Source organism: Caretta caretta, chromosome 8 (genome assembly GCF_965140235.1).
Source record: "Caretta caretta isolate rCarCar2 chromosome 8, rCarCar1.hap1, whole genome shotgun sequence".
Taxonomy (NCBI): domain Eukaryota; kingdom Metazoa; phylum Chordata; order Testudines; family Cheloniidae; genus Caretta; species Caretta caretta.
In genome coordinates, this window is record NC_134213.1 from 1,078,048 (window position 1) to 1,097,375 (window position 19,328).

At 46.8% G+C, this 19,328-nt stretch overlaps 1 protein-coding gene across 7 annotated transcripts in view; it reads right to left on the reverse strand.

Moving 5' to 3' along the window:
* NSD1 (nuclear receptor binding SET domain protein 1) overlaps nt 1-19,328 on the reverse strand; it is a 140,626-nt gene that overhangs the window by 60,366 nt on the left and 60,932 nt on the right. For 6 of the 7 annotated variants that reach the window (XM_075131209.1, XM_048860880.2, XM_048860878.2 and 3 more), the window contains exons 6-7: nt 2,843-2,964; nt 2,373-2,691 (exon numbers count right to left, since the gene is read on the reverse strand). The exons of the other annotated variant lie outside the window; for it this stretch is intronic. In XM_075131209.1, the coding sequence (XP_074987310.1) occupies nt 2,373-2,691; nt 2,843-2,964 (441 nt within the window). The remainder of the gene's footprint in view (nt 1-2,372; nt 2,692-2,842; nt 2,965-19,328) is intronic. 7 annotated transcript variants of the gene reach the window in all.

The window sequence follows — 19,328 nt, forward strand, 5'->3', positions numbered from 1 at the left end:
GAGCGAGATCCACCTGAGATCAGAGGCCTTGTGTTCTGAGGTGTCCCAAACGTGCTCCCCAGCCCAAGTCTAATATGACGAGAGGGATGGCTGGGGGCTGGTGAAGGGGATGCCAGCACATATTACCTGCTGGTCAAGCCACCATAGGAGGGAGTCGACTGCTGGGTGAGGCAGGGTTACAATCCTGTCCAAACTGTCCCGGGCTGGCCACTGACACCGGCCATGACTGAAGAGGTCGAAGTCTGAGCTTGGTGTGCTGTACTACGTAGGTACATGCAGCCATGTGTCCTAGAAGTTTCAGGCAGTTCCGTGCTGTGGTGGTGGGGAACTGCCTGAGACTTTGAATGATGTCGCCGAGGGCTCGGAATCTTGCTTTGGGAAGGAACTGTGTCGAGTCCAGTACCACCCTTACAAATCTCATCTGCTGAACCGGGGACAGCTTTGATTTCCCCTTGTTCAGTGGCAGGCCCAGTTTGTCGAATGTCATTCTTATGAAGATGACTTGCATCTCTACTTGAGCCCTGGATCGGCCCTTGATCAGCCAGTTGTCGAGGTATGGCAACACCTGTACCTGTCGCCTACGCAGGAACATGGCCACGACTGCCAGGCACTTGGTGAATACTTGAGGTGCCACTGACAGGCTGAATGGGAGGACTATGAACTGGTAGTGGGTGTTGTTCACCACAAACCTGAGGTACTTCCTGTGGGACGGAGTTATCGCTATGTGAAAGTACGAGTCCTTCAAGTTGAGGGCGACTTACCAGTTTCCTGGATCCAGTGAAGGGACGATGGAAGCCGAAGAAACCATGCGGAATTTGAGTTTCTTCACGAACCTGTTGAATTATCGCAGGTCTAAGATTGGCCTGAGCCTGCCCTTGGCTTTTGGTATTAGGAAATACCAGGAGTAGAAGCCCTTGCCCTTCAGCTCCCGAGGAACCTCTTCCACTGCCCCTAGTGAAAGGAGCGAGTGCACCTCCTGTACAAGGAGTTGCTCATGAGAGGGATCCCTGAAGAGGGACGGGGAAGGGGGTGGAAGGGCACAGAATTGGATGGAGTATCCCCCCTCTACTGTGTGGAGCACCCAGTAGTCCGAGGTGACACGGGACCACGCACAGTAGAAAGAGGATAGTCAGAACAAAAAGGTAAGATGAGGTAGATCCAGTTTTTGATCTGGTACACTGTCCTTGTGCGTGCCTTCAAAAGGCCTGTTTCTGGCCCACAGAAGACTTGGTCTGGCCAAAGCCCTGGCCTGAGGACAGCTGAGGCCTCTTTCTGCTGCTCCTGTTCCTCCTCTGGGAACTGTCCTGTCAGTTTTGCTGGTAAACTGTGGAGGTTGCGGCCTCAAATGCCTGCATAGTGTCACCAAGATCTAGATCTTCTGCTGCTGGACCTATCTGAACGATAGGACTCTGCCTTGGACTCCGAAAAAGAAGACCATGGAGGAGCAGCACTGGCTGGTGCTGCAGAGCGGTGCCAAACCTCTGGGGACTGATGCAGTTCCCCCCCACCCACACACCATGGGCTGTCGGTGCCAGAGAGTGGCACGCAGGAGATGGGGTGCAGCGTGACATCATCGCTGGCTTGCTCCTAGATGGAATAGGCAGCCTGGCTGACACCGATGTCTCATCTCTCCTTGGGGAAGGCGGAGCCGTCAGGTGAACAAGGTCCTGCGCTAACTCAAAAGTCTCCGGAGTGGAGTGGAGTTGAATGTCCTGGCCACGACAGTCCGGAGAGCAGTAGTGGGCTAGACTTCACTGGACCCGTTGCGGGGCACGAATCAATGAGCCCTTAGGAGTTGTCGGGCCCGAAGTAGGCTGGATGGGCTGAGGCCTTTCTCCTTTCTAGGAGCCGACTTGCGCACCGTCGGCACCGGTGCGCTCAGGAAGTTCCAGCTAGCCGTCACTGGCGGTCAGAAGGAACTGAGGAGGTGGCGGGTCGGCAGGGCCCTATATTGGGTGCTATGAAGGCGCCACTCCAGGGGGCGCCCAGGCCGACCCTACAGATGCTGCTAGGGGAAAAGTCTTCTGGCTGTTGTGCATGCGTTGCACACACCTGACTGGAATGGACACGAAACATGCACTCGAAGAAGAAGGGGGAGTTCTGAATACCCAGGTTTGGACAAACATGTAGTATGCGGAGAGCACATCACGGTATGGACAATGCTGGGAAATGTGAAGCGAGTAGCTTTTTCTTTGGCTACCAAATCTATAATTTATGCTTGCTCGCTTACAGCCACATTACTGAGTTTAACAAAACAGAAACCAGAGAGCAGTTCTTCAGCTTTCCAGCACCGATCTGAGTCAGAATTCCTGCAGCTAGACGCAAAGCAGACTCACGCATTTCAGAAGGGAGGCATGCTGCATATCGCTTACCTGATTTCAGGAAACGTTCCTCTGCCTCCAGAGAACAAGCAGAAACTTCAGACACATCAGGGGAAGATAACATCAGCTCCGGCAAATCTGAATGTCCTTCTAGGAGTAGGTCAGTGGGCTCAGAGGAATGGGATACTGGCTCTTCTAACAGCAAATGTTCTGCTTCAAGGACCGGAGGAGAATCTTTGGTTGAAGAGGAAGATGGAGTTGACATCACAGGATTCTGCTCCAGCTGAATACTCTGGATATCACTTCCACGACTGCATCGTGTTGGAAGCCTTTCCTCCCCCTTGAACTCAGACCTCTCCCGGGAACTCACCTAGCAGCAGCAACAGATACAGATGGAAGTGGGTTTAACCTGCCCTGTGCTATGCACAGCAAGAACACAAACAACATACTGCAGGGATACAAACCAGAGCCTGAGAGCAAAACCACAGAACGGGAGTTAGCAGCACGACGCTCTCACCTACCCTTTGCAATTGCTCCTGGCCCTTCTTTGATTTTTTCTTCGGTGCAAATATCTGATCATATTCTTCTGCATATTCCAGAAGCCGTTTGCTCGGCTTTCTAAGGCGTTTCTTTTCTGAATATGCTATGAAAAAAGAAAACAGCTTCAGGATGAAGTTTCTGAGAAGAGCAAAAGGCTGGCATGAAATCCCCTTCTAGCCTGTCCGTAGAGGTTGCTCCAGTACCATTTTCCAGAAGCACCGTGAAGAAAAGGCAGTGTAATCCAGAGAAGAAAAGTCCCTTCACATGATTCTCTTGGACAAATTGTTATCTTCAAGGGGATGTCTGCACTGTGACAAGAGACTTGTGGCACAGCCGCAACTAGCCAGGTTAGCTGACTCTGTCTTGCTGGGCTATAAAATTGCAGTGTAGACATTCAGGCTTGGGCTGGAACCTGGGCTCTGGGACCTTGCCCCTCCTCGGGTCTCAGAGCCCGAACTCTACACTGCAATTTTATACCCCACAGCCCAAGCCCGAGTCAAATGATCCAGGCCAACTCTGGGTCTTCTACTGCAGTGTACCGGTTTCAGAGTAACAGCCGTGTTAGTCTGTATTCGCAAAAAGAAAAGGAGTACTTGTGGCACCTTAGAGACTAACCAATTTATTTGCGCATAAGCTTTCATGAGCTACAGCTCACTTCATCGGATGCACCGATGAAGTGAGCTGTAGCTCACGAAAGCTCATGCGCAAATAAATTGGTTAGTCTCTAAGGTGCCACAAGTCCTCCTTTTCTTTTTACTGCAGTGTAGATTCTAGTTCCTAACTTATTAACCCTTTCTTGGCACAGTGGGGGAGATTTTCAAAAGTGCCCAAGAGAGCCAGGCACCCTGAACTCTCACTGACAGTCAGAGAGAGTTCACCAGCAGATGCTACGCAGGCACATCCGGAAATCTCACCCTGCATCTCCCTTTCCTAAGCTCCCCCCACCACTGCCCTTTTCACACTATTTCCCTGCTATTTCAGACTCTCTCCCACTCTCTGTTGTTAAGACCGAAGCTGTTGCTCTTTTTAACATAGTTTAGAGTTAAGCCAGAGTTTCAATAGAAGCTGTGCTGGAAGCTTCTCTTCTTCCCACCTTTATTCCGTGCAGCCTTCAGGTGTCTCCCTCCCTCTCCTTCTGCAAACCTACTTATTCCACTTCGCTTCACAACACTCCACGCTGCTATGATGCTGCCTGACCTGTTTGCTGTCTCAATCAGACTGCACGTTCCTCAGGGCACAGACCTGCCTTCCATACGTTTGTAAAGCATTGCAGTATTACAGAAAAATAAATGATAAAAATGCTTCCATTCATAAATTCCGAAGCACGAAGGAACCCTTGTGGTCACCTAGTGTGACCTCCTGCATAGCACAGGCCAGAGACCTGCCCCACAATAATTGCTAGAGCAGAGCGTTTAGAAAAACATCCAGCCTTGATTTAAAAATTGCCAGTGAGGGAATTCTGCACCAAAAAATTAAATATTCTGCACACATTTTAAAATCTGCATATTTTATTTGTCAAAATAACACAATATAATCACACCATTTTCAATTATTTGCTGATAAGTATTTTGAAATAAATTACCAAAAGAATTGAAAATGGTGTGATTATATTGTTACTGTGTTTCTGTGTTGTTTTGACAATTAAAATATGCAGAACTTTGCAAAATTTTTAGTTTTTCAGTTCAGAATTCCCTCAAGAGTACCACGGTTCTGTGTGGTGAAATCTGGATGCTCCTCGTGGGGAGTCTGGGTGCAGGGGGGAATCTGGATGGCTCAGTACGGGATTTTGGGGGCAGGGGGAATGGGACTCTGCAGGGGAGTCCAGGTGAAGGTGGTTAGGGCTCAGTTGGGGGGGCCCTGGGGAAATGTGGCTTGAGTGAGTGGGGGGTCAGGGTGCAGCTGGTTGGGACTAAGTAGGATGGGGTCTGTGTGTGGGGGGCTCCTGATGCAGGGGGTAAGGCTCGGCAGGGTGGAGGTTTGGGGAGGTCGGTGGAGCAGTTCTTGCTGCAGGGGGATCCTGATGTGGAGGGGGCTCAGTGGGGAGGGTTCCGGGTGCAGCAAGGGGTCACTGTACAGGGAGCTGCTCCACATCCACCCAACCCCTGTGCATCCAGACCCCCGGCACCTAACCTCCCTCCCACTGCTGAGCCTCACCTCCCCACACACCTGTAACCTCACACACACTCCCACCCCCACCCCGCAGCCAGACACACACACACACACATCCTGGGGTGCAGAGCTTCCCGCAGCTAGTGGAAGTTTCTCGGACTTGATCTGACCCAGCCGTGGTTGCTCCGTGCAGGGAAGGGGAAGGTGGAACTCCATCTCCATCCCCCCCACCAGCTGGGACCAAGTTCCTGGGTGGCCGGGGCATCCCCAGACCCCTCTCCCCTGACTGATTTACCTCTCCCCAGCTGAACTGCCAGGGAGGGGTGTGCGAGTACTGGTGAAGCTTCTCTTTGCGTCCCCACAGAAACCATTTCATCTGCAAGGAAGCAAAAGGAATCTGTAAGGTGGGGGACAGGCATTTTTCTGCTGTGCTACAGGGGCACAGAATTTTCCCAGGAGTAAATAACCTCCCTATTCCTACTTGAGATTACCCCGTTTATGCATCCAAGGAGCACCCTAGCCCTTTTGATCACAGCATCTCACTGGGAGCTCATGCTCAGCTGATTATCCATCACGACCCCCAAAACATTTTTCAGTCGCTGTCTCCCAAGATAGAGTCTCCTATTGTGTAATTATAGCCTACAGCCTTTGTTCCTAGATGTATCATTTACATTTAAGCGTATTAAAATGCATAGTTTGCTTGGCCCCAGTTCACAAAGAGATCCCTGTCACTCTGAATCAGCAACTCGTACTCTTTATTATTTACCACTCTACAATTTGTGTGTCATCTGCAAACTTTATCAATCAAAATTTTTGTTTTCCTCCTGGTCATTGATAAAAATTTTCAATAGCGTAGGGCCAAGAATCATTCCCTGCCAGACCCCTCTAGAAAGTCACCCCTTGATGGAGAATTCCCCATTTACTATTACATTTTGAGACCTATCAATTAGCCAGTTTTTAATCCATTTAATGTGTGTCATGTACATTTTATATCATTTTAATTTTCAATCAAAATGTTCTGTGATACCAACTCAAACGCCTTATAGAAGTTTAAGTATATTACATCAACACTACTATCTTTATCCACAAAACCTGTAATCTTATCAAAAAAAGATAGCAAGTTAGTTTGACAGGATCTATTTTCCATAAACCATATTGATCTGCATTAATTACACTTCCCCTATTAAATTCTTTACCAATGAGTCCCATACCAGCTGCTCCATTGTCTTGCAGGTATGTGTGTCAGACTGCCAGGCCTATAACTACCCTGGTCATCCCATTTAGTCTTTTTAATATTGGCACATTAGTTTTGTGGAAGTTCTCTAGTGCTCCAAGCTTTACTGACCATCAACATTGATGGTCCAGAGAGTTCCTCAGCCAACTCTTTTAAACTCTTAGCTAAATCTCTGATAAGACTCCTAATAGCCTGTACTGTATTGCCATGCAACACATCTAAACCTTGTAAGCGGCAACGAATAGCTTCAGCTCAACACCCCATTTCTACGCAATAGGCTACTGGAGCAGGATGGCACACTTACTTCCCTCCTTTGCTCTTTGAGATACGCCACCACTGGTTTTTGAGCAATGCTATTATACCGACTTTCCATCTTTCATGGTTGAAAGAAACATTAAACAACATTCTCAGGAGATTCCCGTTAGTCACTGAATGTTTAAAATCTGATCACTTCAGTCTCTCCATAGCTCAGAATCTTAGGAACAAACCAAGAATATCTTCCTCCTCCATAAGCTTTTTGTCCACCTCCATGTGTGTGTAGGAGGGGCTATTCTATTTATTTTTTAACCGAGGCACTTTGTAACACAGTGGGAACAGTGGGAGGCCGGGCAGCATCTCTGTGCCTTATTGAGGTTTCATGCTTACATAAGTACAAAAAAAATCAAACTTAGCCACAAGTGATGCGACAAACACTGTTTGCTTACAACAGCTATCACCAGCAGGCAGCAACGCACCACGTAGGGTGCGGTCAGGGGGAGGTGCAGGTCCCGGTGCATCGCCTGCCTGGAAGCCAAGCACTTTCTATGACACCAACAGCACACAGAATGCAGCACTGCACTATAAAATGGTTATTTAATATTTTAGCTCACAGGATTGATCTGTACAAAGAGAGACTCAATTGAACAGTCAGATCACCGCATTTGCCAACCAGATTACTTTCTGAAAAATACCAGGAGTTAGCAACTTCCAATCGTCCTCCCTTTTTGCTTATTTGGTGTAGCAATTACACTGGTACCAGAAATATGTCAAATATTCCATTTGAATTGTGAGGGCAAATAATACTGTAGCTGAGAACTCCTGCGGTTCAGGATACAGCCTATCATGGTAGTTATGCAGGAGCACTATTATAGTTAAGGTTGCATCATGACATCTGTTTAAAGGTGGACCATTCTAAGTCCTCTGAAATCAACATGCCTAGTCAGATTTCTTTGAAATTAGGCATGCCTGCCTGGGGAGAGCACAGGGTAGGATTAGTGACCCAAATTTGGAGTCATTTGAGCCAAGAGTTCCAGAGATTTAAGCCCCAGCAATAAAACAGCCATTTAAAAAAAAAACAAAGTGGCATGTCTTTGGCCAAAGCTAGAGATCAAACTGCTGACGTGATGCAGGACAAAATGGTCTCAGTAGAGTGTTACCTGAGGTCATGCATGGCACCCCCTGAACCTCTGCGGGACCTAACTTGTGAAGTGTATTTAAGAAAATGGACATTTTTACACAGTCCATAACAGACTCATAGCTAAAGGGTTTCCACTCCTGCCATTTTATATGCTTTAAAGCTCAACTCTTGTAAGTGCTCTAAAATCCAAATGATTCATTGGAGTGCTTTGAAATTCAGGGTGCTTCACAGGGGTTTAGCACAGCATTAGTGATCCAAATTTGGGGTCATTTGACTGAAGTTCCCAAGTTACGGCCTCACCCCCAAAAATAGTTCCCTTCTGCTGCCTTATACTGTTAAACTGAGCAGTACAAATGAATCACAGGTCTCCCTGAGATTGATGGCTATGAACTCACTCTTCCAAACACATATCTAGGGGTAAATCAACCAGAAGCCCGCTCCAAAGACAAAAACATTTTGAACTGAGTGGCTGCAATTTGAGAGTGGTGGGTATCAATTTCATTTTGGGGGAAATGTAATCACAATATTGGGGGTGGGGAGGAATTAGACACGTGCTTGCTTCCTGGGATGAGGAGGATTAGTAGGGGGCGAAGAAGTGGGGGAGCAGGGGAGAGGGATTTGGGCCTGCAGTGAGGGGAGGGAGATTCTGGGGCAGGGGACAAATGGGGATGGATGGTAGGGGAGGCAAAAGGGGTTGGGGGCTCAGGTGGGGGAGGCATGACACCCCGGTTCCCTGCACCACAGCTCTGCCAGTGCACCCTGTGACCTGAGAACCCTTGTGCCAACTGGCATGGGGCACTAAGGGGATGCAAAGCGGTTACAGGAATCTCCTGAGTCTGGCACGTGCACCCTAGTTTCAAAGAATTTCGGGTGAGACCTCAAACGAAAGCCAGTGTCAATATTATGGTGAAATGGATGGATTTTCAGTAAATATACTGAAAATGTGTCCTTAAAGTCTGTGTCTAAGGAACGGTCACAGCAAAGGGGAACCCCAGATTTTCAGTCTAGTGAACAGGAGCACAAAGAAGAGGTTTGTGAGGGAGTTCTCCAGGTGAAGGAGGACCAACTACAGCTGCGGGGGGGGGGGGGGGGTAGAGGGGGAAGAGTTTGTCTGTTAGTTTGTCTATTTGTTTGCCATGTGCTTGCCCGCTTGACAATTATTGTGTGGGCTGTTCTGGGGGCACTGAAGGAGCAAACACCACATCCTTGGTCACTCTCTCCACACCAGCCACCATTTTATAGACCTCGATCACATCCCCCCATCTCTTTTCCAAGCTGAGCAGTGCCGTGCTTTTAATCCCTCAACATAAGGAAGCTTTTCCACGCCCCTGATCATTTTTGTTGCCCTTCTCTGCACCTTTTCCAATTCCAATAGATCTTTTTTGAGGTGGAGTGCCCAGACCTGTATACAGTATGCAAGGTGTGGGCGCACCAGGGAGTTATACAGCGGCATTATGATATTTTCTGTTTTGTCGTCTGATCCCTTTCTTAACGGTTTCTAACATTGTTAGCCTTTTTGACTGCTCGGAAGTCAAATCCTACTGAAAGAAATAGAGAGCAGCATAAATTCTGGCAAGTCAAGTGTAAAAGGATAATTAGGCAGGCCAAAAAAGAATTTGAAGAGCAACTAGCAAAAGACAAACAGCAAAAAAAAAAATTGTAAGTCCATCCATCAGAAGTAGGAAGCCTGCCGAAAAATCAGTGGGGCCACAGGACAATGGAGGAGCTAAAGGAGCACCAACAGAGACAAGGCCATTGTAGAGAAGCTAAATGAATTCTCTGCATTGGTCTTCAGGGCTGAGGATGTGAGGGAGATTCTCAAACCTGAGCCATTCCTTTTAGGGGACAGATCTGAGGAACTCTCCCAGATTGAGGTGTCAATAGAGGAAGTTTTGGAACAAATTGATAAATTAAATAGTAGTAAGTCATCAGGACCAGATGGTATCACCCAAGAGTTCTGAAGACACTCAGATATGAAACTGCAGAACTACTAACTGTAACTCGTTACAGTATGTATGGTAACACCCATTGTTTCATGTTCTCTGTGTGTATAAATCTCCGCACTGTATTTTCTACTGAATGCATCCGATGAAGTGAGCTGTAGCTCACGAAAGCTTATGCTCAAAGAAATTTGTTAGTCTCTAAGGTACCACAAGTACTCTTTTTCTTTTTGCGAATACAGACTAACACGGCTGTTCCTTTAATAACTGTGGTATGTAACCTATAGCTTAAATCAATCAGTCTCTGTACCAGATGACAGGACAATAATTAATGCAACAAAGATTTTTTAACAAGACTCCAGAGGTGATCCTGGCAATGACAGGCTGGTAAGCCTAATTTCAGTACCATGCAAAGAATTATCAGATACATAGATGAACATGACTCTTGGTGAAGAGTCAACAGGGCTTTATATAAAGGGAAATCATGCCTCACCAACCTATTAGAATTCTTTGAGGAGGGTCAACAAACATGTGGACAAGAGTGATCAAGTTGATCTAGTGTATTTAGATTTTCAGAAAGCCGTTGACAAGGTCCCTCACCAAAGTCTCTTAAGAAAATTAAGCAGTCTCATAGACATTAAGGACAGAAAGAAACATCATGATCATCTAGTCGGACTTCCTGCACATTGCACGCCACAGAATCTCAGCCACCCACTCCTGTAATAAACCCACAACCTCTGGCTGAGTTACTGAAGTCCTCAACTCATGATTTAAAGACTTCAAGTTACAGAGAATCCACCATTTACACTTGTTCAAATCTGAAAGTGATCCGTGCCCCATGCTGCAGAGGAAGGTGAAAACCCCCCCAGGGTCTCTGCCAATCTGACCTGGGAGAAAATTCCTTCCCGACTCCAAATATGGCGATCAGCTAAACCCTAAGCACGTGAGCAAGACCCGCAGCCAGACACCTGGGAAAGAATTCTCCGTAATAACTCTCAGCCCTCCCCAGCTAGTGTCCCATCACCGGCTTTTGGAGATATTTGCTGCTAGCAATCGCAGGTAAGCCACATGCCACTGTAGGCAGTCTCATCACACCATCCCCGTCATAAACTTATCAAGCTCAGTCTTGAAGCCAGTTAGGTTTTTTCCCCCCACTGATCCCCCTTGGGAGGCGGCTCCAGAATGTCACTCCTCTGATGGTTAGAAATCTTTGCCTAATTTCAAGCCTTAACTTGTTGATGGGCAGTTTATAGCCATCTGGTCTTGTGTCCACATTGGTGCTTAATTTAAATAACTCCTCCCCATCCCTGGTATTTATCCCTCTGAAGTATTTACAGACAAAAATCACATCTCCCCTCAGCCTTTGTTTGGTTAGGCTGCACAAGCCACGCTCTCTGAGTCTTCTCTCATAAAGTAGGTTTTCCATTCCTCGTACCATCCTAGTAGCCCTTCTCTACATCTGTTCCAGTTTGAATTAATCTTTCTTATGGGGTCTCACCAGTGCCTTGTATAATGGTACTAACACTTCCCTATTTCTACTTTAAATACCTCGCCTGATGCATCCTAGGACTTAATTTGCCTTTTTCACGGCTATATCACATTGGCAGCTCATAGTCTTCCTGTGATCAAACAATACACCCATATCTTTCTCCTCCTCTGTCACTTCCAACTGATACGTCCCCCATCTTATAGCAAATATTCTTGTTATTAGTCCCTAAGTGCATGACCTTTCACTTTACACTATTAAATATCATCCCCATTTCTATTACTCCAGTTTTCAAGATTGTCCAGAACTTCCTGTATGGTATTCCGGTCCTCCTCCGTATTGGCAATACCTCCCAACTGTGGAAAGAACAAGTTGTCCTTGTGGCACCTTAGAGACTAACAAATTTATTTGAGAATAAGCTTTCGTGGCCTAAAACCCACTTCATCGGATGCATGCAGTGGAAAATACAGTAGGAAGATACATATATACACAGAGAACATGAAACAATGGGTGTTGCCATACACACTATAATGAGAGTGATCAATTAAGGTGAGCTATTATCAGCAGGAGAAAAAAACCTTTTGTAGTGATAATCAGGATGGCCCATTTCCAAAAGTTGACAAAAAGGTGAGAGTAACTGTGTGTGTGTGTGGGGGGGGGGGGAAATAAGCATGGAGAAATAGTTTTTACTTTGTCTAATGACCCATCCACTCCCAGTCTCTATTCAAGCCTATGTTAATTGTATCCAGTTTGCAAATTAATTCCAATTCAGCAGTCTCTCGTTGGAGTCTGTTTCTGTAGTTTTTTTGTTGTAACATTGTGCCTTTTAGGTCTAATCGAGTGACCAGGGAGATTGACGTGTTCTCCGACTGGTTTTTGAATGTTATAATTCTTGACGTTTGATTTGTGTCCATTTATTCTTTTACGTAGAAACTGTCCGGTTTGTCCAATGTACAGAATTGATCCCTGAGGAACTCCTCTGGTAACCTCCCTCTGGCATGTTCACCTCTGAGTATGCCCATTGTAGTCTCCCCTTTAACCAGTTCCTTATCTACCTTTCAATTCTCACAGTAATTCCCATTGTCTCCAATTTAACTAATAATTCCCCATGTGGCACCGGATCAAACGCCTTCCTGACATCCAGGCAGATTAAATCGACTGCATTTTCTTGGCTGTCTTCTCAAAGAAAGATCAGGTTGATCTGGCACAACCTGCCTTTTGTAAAACCCTGTTGCATTTTATCCCACTTGCGGTTTACCTCTATGTCCCTAACTATTTTCTCTTTCACTTAAGGTCAAACTAACAGGCCTGTAAGTTTCCCGGATCACTTTTCTTCCCTTTCTTAAAAATAGGAACTATATTAGCAGTTTTCCAGTCATGGCATTCGACCGGAAAGTTTATAGATTCATGACAAATCCTTGCTATTGGGCTTGCAATTTCATGTGCCAGTCCCTTTAATATTCTTGGATGGAGATTATCTGGGCCCCACCATTTGGTCCCATTAAGCTGTTTGAGTTTAATTTCCACCTCGAATTTAGTAATTTCCATTTCCACATCCTCATGTCCATTAGCCACTCTGCCACTATCCCAAGCCCCTTAGTAACCTTACTAAAACCTGTCTAAAACGGATGGACCCCTTCTGGTGTGGCAAGAAGGCCAACAAATTGTCACCCCTCGCCAGGGTCTTCAGCCCCATCTCTGGGCCCTTTAAATCCTGCCCTTCACTCAGGCTTCTGAGCAAGCCTTGTCCCCTTCTTGGTGCCTAGGCCACTTTCCCGGTGGCCAATGGGGGAGATCTGGGCTTTCCCACTACTCTGGGTCCCAACCCAGGGACCCTATACATAACAGCCACGTACAACTGCCTTCAATTTGGTGCTGTTATTCCCTGGAATTTCTCCCATGTAGAGCCTCTCTTCACCTTGGCCTCGGGACGGAAGTTCTCAAATCCTCGTTGTCCTTCAGAATGCAAGTACTAATAGAATCCATCTTCTGGTTCTCTTCTTGAGCTCCTGTGACGAGCAACGAGCTCCCTTTCCTTGCTCCTCGGGTCCCAGCCAGCAAGAGCAGCACCTTCTATCTGGTGCTGCTGGGCTCTGATTGGCTGCTTCTATGCATCCTCTCTAGGCAGGCCTGGAGGACCCACTTTCACCACTCCTTTTCTGGAGCCCGGTGGGGTAGGACTGTGGAAACTTCAGCAGGAGGCCTCAAAGACCCAGGCTCACTCTAACACAGTCCCCTAAGGACCAGTCTGAAGCACAGGGGCAGGAAGGCAAATAGTGGAGTACCAACTGGGACACACACCTGGAAGAACCACAGTTACTGCACAAGGTGAGTAACCTCCTCTTCTTCTTCGAGTAGGAGGTGCTCCACTTCAGGTGGCTTCTGAGCAGTAACCCCAGATGGATGAGGGCGCTTCGAAACAGAGACCAGAACTGCAGATATATTGCAGAGGCAAGTGCCACGTCAGACCTGAGGGCATGGATCAGGCCCTAATGTTTCTGAAACCTATGTTCTGAAGCCCATGTTACGGCCCTATATATTTCAGATACCAGTACGTTATTCTATAGTGCCAGAGACGCTGCCTACAATCTGGTGGAATGTGCCATCACCATTTGGTGATGATATTCGGATGCTGGCAAACCAGGAGCCAGCTTAGCTCAGAACCCCAGGCCAATTCACTTGTGTGTTAGAACAGATCAAAGCGTTAAATGTATAAGTCTGTGTTCAAATGTTTAAACTTCATGAAAACTAGTGGAATGTTACTTGTATTGTTTTCACTTCTCTGTTCCTGTTGTAATGCAACAGCAAACATTTACATGGTGTATACCCTGTAACTAAATAACCCACCAAAGAGACCTTGTGAAATGCTAAGGAAAGACTTTAACCGAAAACGCTAATTTCAAAGCAAGTGGCCGTTATGTATAGCAGTCAGGTCAAAAGGCTAAGGGAACACCTTCCCTGGCAACGCTAAAGCGCCGCCGTCCCAGTGCTTTAACGTGGCTTGTGTCGTCCCGGCAGAGCGCTGGGCAAGAGCTCTCCCAACGCTCTGAAAACCCACCTCCGCGATGCGTGCAGCTCCTAGCGCTGGTGCACCGTCTACACCGGCACGTCACATCACTGACACTTGCTGTGCTCAGAGGGTGTTCTTCACACCCGAGTGAGAACGCTGCAGCGCTGTAAAGCGCCAGTGTAGAGACGCCCTAAGTACATTCCTCACACACATCATCAAAGGAAAAGCCCACGGGGTTAGAGACGCTATCAGCTCACTTTCTGTGTCACAATACTACAACTATGGATTCAACGAAAGATCCTTGATCTCTGGACAGTTTGGACGCTTACAGGGAAGTGTGTCAAATGCAAAGCGGAGATCCCAAGAGACAACCTGGGTACCCTGGAAAGACTTTTGGGGAACAGGCAGTTCATTACATCACTGTCACCATTTGGAGTTAAAAGAACAGGAGGACTCGTGGCACCTTAGAGACTAACCAATTCATTCGAGCATAAGCTTTCGTGAGCTACAGCTCACTTCATCAGATGCATACTGTGGAAAGTACAGAAGACATTTTTATGCACACAAACCATGAAAACATGGGTGATTATCACTACAAAAGGTGTTCTCTCCCCCCACCCCACTCTCTTGCTCGTAATAGCTCATGTAAAGTGATCACTCTCCTTACAATAAGAAAAGGAGTACTTGTGGCACCTTAGAGACCAACCAATCCATCTGAGCACAAGCCCTCGCGAGCCACATTGTTAACCTATCCAACTATACTCTTAGCCCAGCAGAAGCAGCTGTCCTATCTCAGGGCCTCTCCTTCTGCCCCTCCACCCCCACGAACATGATACAGTTCTGTGATGACCTAGAATCCTATTTTGACATCTCCGACTCAAGGAATATTTCCAACACACCTCTGAACAACATACTAATCCATAGAGACCTCCCTACCAACATTACAAAAAGAAGGATTCTAGGTGGACTCCTCCTGAAGGTCAAGACAGCAGACTGGACTTCTACATAGAGTGCTTCCGCCGATGTGCACGGGCTGAAATTGTGGAAAAGCAGCATCACTTGCCCCACAACCTCAGCCGTGCAGAACACAATGCCATCTACCGCCTCAGAAACAACTCTGATATCATAATCAAAAAGGCTGACAAAGGAGGTGCTGTTGTCATCATGAATAGGTCGGAATATGAACAAGAGGCTGCTCGGCAGCTCTCCAGCACCACTTTCTACAAGCCATTACCCTCTGATCCCACTGAGAGTTACCAAAAGCAACTACAGCATTTGCTCAAGAAACTCCCTGAAAAAGCACAAGATCAAATCCGCACAGACACACCCCTGGAACCCCGACCTGGGATATTCGATCTACTACCCAAGATCCATAAATTTGGAAATCCTGGGCGCCCCATCACCTCAGGCATTGGCACCCTGGCAGCAGGATTGTCTGGCTATGTAGACTCCCTCCTCAGGCCCTATGCTACCAGCACTCCCAGCTACCTTCGAGACACCACTGACTTCCTGAGGAAACTACAATCCATCGGTGATCTTCCTGATAACACCATCCTGGCCACTATGGATGTAGAAGCCCTCTACACCAACATTCCACACAAAGATGGACTACAAGCCGTCAAGAACACTATCCCCGATAATGTCACAGCTAACCTGGTGGCTGAACTTTCTGACTTTGTCCTTACCCATTAACTATTTTACATTTGGGGACAATGTATACCTTCAGATCAGCGGCACTGCTATGGGTACCCGCATGGCCCCACAGGATGCCAACATTTTTATGGCTGATTTAGAACAACGCTTCCTCAGCTCTCGTCCCCTAAAGCCCCTACTCTGCTTGCGCTATATTGATGATATCTTCATCATCTGGACCCATAGAAAAGATGCTCTTGAGAAATTCCACCACGATTTCAACAATTTCCATCCCACCATCAACCTCAGCCTGGTCCAGTCCACACAAGTGATCCACTTCCTGGACATACAGTGCTAATAAACAATGGTCACATAAACACCACCCTATACCGGAAACCTACTGACCGCTATTCCTACCTACATGCCACCAGCTTTCACCCTGACCACACCACACGATCCATTGTCTACAGCCAAGCTCTGCGATACAACCGCATTTGCTCCAACCCCTCAGACAGAGACAAACACCTACAAGATCTCTATCAAGCATTCTTACAACTACAATACCCACCTGCTGAAGTGAAGAAACAGATTGATAGAGCCAGAAGAGTACCCAGAAGTCACCTACTACAGGACAGGCCTAACAAAGAAAATAACAGAACGCCACTAGCCGTCACCTTCAGCCCCCAACTAAAACCCCTCTAACGTATTATTAAGGATCTACAACCTATCCTGAAGGATGACCCAACACACTCACAAATCTTGGGAGACAGGCCAGTCCTTGCCTACAGACAGCCCCCCAACCTGAAGCAAATACTCACCAGCAACCACATACCACACAACAGAACCACTAACGCAGGAACCTATCCTTGCAACAAAGCCCGTTGCCAACTGTGCCCACATATTTATTCAGGGGACACCATCACAGGGCCTAATAACATCAGCCACACTATCAGAGGCTCGTTCACCTGCACATCCACCAATGTGATATATGCCATCATGTGCCAGCAATGCCCCTCTGCCATGTACATTGGTCAAACTGGACAGTCTCTACATAAAAGAATAAATGGACACAAATCAGATGTCAAGAATTATAACATTCATAAACTAGTCGGAGAACACTTCAATCTCTCTGGTCACGCGATTACAGACATGAAAGTTGCGATATTACAACAGAAAAACTTCAAATCCAGACTCCAGTGAGAGACTGCTGAATTGGATTTCATTTGCAAATTGGATACAATTAACTTAGGCTTGAATAGAGACTGGAAGTGGCTAAGTCATTATGCAAGGTAACCTATTTCCCCTTGTTTTTTCCTACCCCTCCCCCCCCACTCCTCAGACGTTCCTGTTAAACCCTGGATTTGTGCTGGAAATGGCCCACCTTGATTATCATACACATTGGAAGGAGAGGTTTCAGAGTAACAGCTGTGTTAGTCTGTATTCGCAAAAAGAAAAGGAGGACTTGTGGCACCTTAGAGACTGACCAGTTTGTTTGAGCACGAGCTTTCGTGGGCTACAGCTCACTTCATCGGATGAAGTATGCATCCGATGAAGTGAGCTGTGGCTCACGAGGGCTTGTGCTCAGATGGATTGGTTGGTCTCTAAGGTGCCACAAGTACTCCTTTTCTTATTGTAAGGAGAATGATCACTTTACGTAAGCTATTACCAGCAGGAGAGTGGGGTGGGTGGAGAGAAAACCTTTTGTAGTGATAATCACCCATTTTTTCATGGCTTGTGTGTATAAAAACGTCTTCTGTACTTTCCACAATATGCATCTGATGAAGTGAGCTGTAGCTCACGAAAGCTTATGCTCGAATAAATTGGTTAGTCTCTAAGGTGCCACAAGTACTCCTTTTCTTTTTGCAAATACAGACTAACACGGCTGTTACTCTGAAACCTGTCATTTGGAGTTACAAACCGACTCACCTGTACGCATATTTTACCTGCTTTAACCGCTCTGTAACTCATCTGTCTGGGTGGCAAGACAGACTGGAGAGTCTAAGGGCACTATCTGTGACTCCATGATAAGTGACTCCATGTTTAGTGATCCAGGAGTTCACATTTGTCACTGGCTTGGTGAAATCTAATTATAGAACATACTACCAGTTTGGGGTGTCTGCCCTTGTTTTCTGACCATCTGCCCTGAGGTAGGCACTCACAGTTGTGAGTTACTCCAGACAGCATGACAGATACATCTAGATACACGTCCATAGTCTCTGAGTAGAGACAGAGGGCCCCACGGATCTATCTGCGAAGGAAACAGCCTAGGTGACTTCCTAAATTGCTTGGTTCTATCTAAGTAGAAGGCCAATGTGCTTCTAACATACACAGGAAGTACACAGGATTCCTTTAGAGAACTACATGGCTTCATGAAAAATACTGGTAGATGAATGGATTGATTAAGGTAAAACTCCAAAAGAACGTTAGGTAAGAATTTAGAGTGTGGAAGTAGAGATCTTGTCCTTTAAGGACACCATAAAGGGGGGGATCTGCCATCAAGGCTCCAATCTCCCCAAGCCTACGCATCCTATCTGTGATGCTTAAACAAGGTCCGCAGATATAAAGCAGATATCTGCAGATTTGCAGGACTCTAGATATAAAATTTGGATCCGCATCCATCCATGAGCTGCAAAAATGGTTCATGGATGCAAATATCCACAGGTATAAAGCAGATATCCACAGATTTCCAGGGCTCTACGGATCTGGAGACTGGTTTTCTGAGTTGTCCATGAGTCCTGAGTTGTGAGGACACTCAGGTGCACTACCCATCCCAACAATGATGCCTCTGTTGTTAAAGTCACTGATGGGGCTTGGCGACAGAAAGGAACAGCTGCACAGACGCAGAGTTGATCCTTCACCAGTCTAGGGAGTCCCTCCCCTTATAGAGAAACTTTCACCTGTCTGTCCAGGGTGCATCTGACTGGAGAACAAGTCGTTCTGAGCCAGCCCTGGAAGCAATGGAGGCATAGCCTTGCACGATCAGTCACAAAGGTGCAAGCTGCCACGTGTCCCAGGAGCTGAAGACAGTTCCTTATTGCGGTTCGAGGGCTTCCCTGAATTGCCCATATCAGACCTGACAAGGTTACAGATCTGTCTAAAGGAAGATAGGCTCTGGCCATCAATGAGTCCAGATATGTCCCTATAAAGTGTATCTCCTGTACAGGGATTAATGTGGACTATTTTCACCATCCTGAACTTCTGAGGCTTTACAAACTTGTTGAGAAGCCTTAGATTTGAGATCAGTTTCCACCCTTCATCCTTCTTTGGCAGAAGGAAAAACTCTGAGTCGAATCCCTTACCCTTGAGGGGAGGAGGAGGAGGAACAGACTCTATCGCTGCTAATCAAAGGAGAGAGAGTTCACTTCTCGTCTCAATAAAAGCTCATGAGGGGGTCCCTGAGAGGGACAGGGAAGGGAGGTGGAAGAGAGGGAGTGACGTAAAATGGATGGTATAGCCCAACGTTATGACCTTGTTGACCCACTTGTCTGTAGTGATCTGCCTCCAAGCATGGAGGAAATAGGCAAGGTGGTCTCTAAAGCAGAGGATGTGGGCCAATGGATGTAGATTTATCCAGAGGTGCAGGAGGATTCAAACCCTCGATTGACCCATCAAAACTGTTGCTTCAAAGATGATTGGGTGGACATGGAGGGCGGTTGGGCG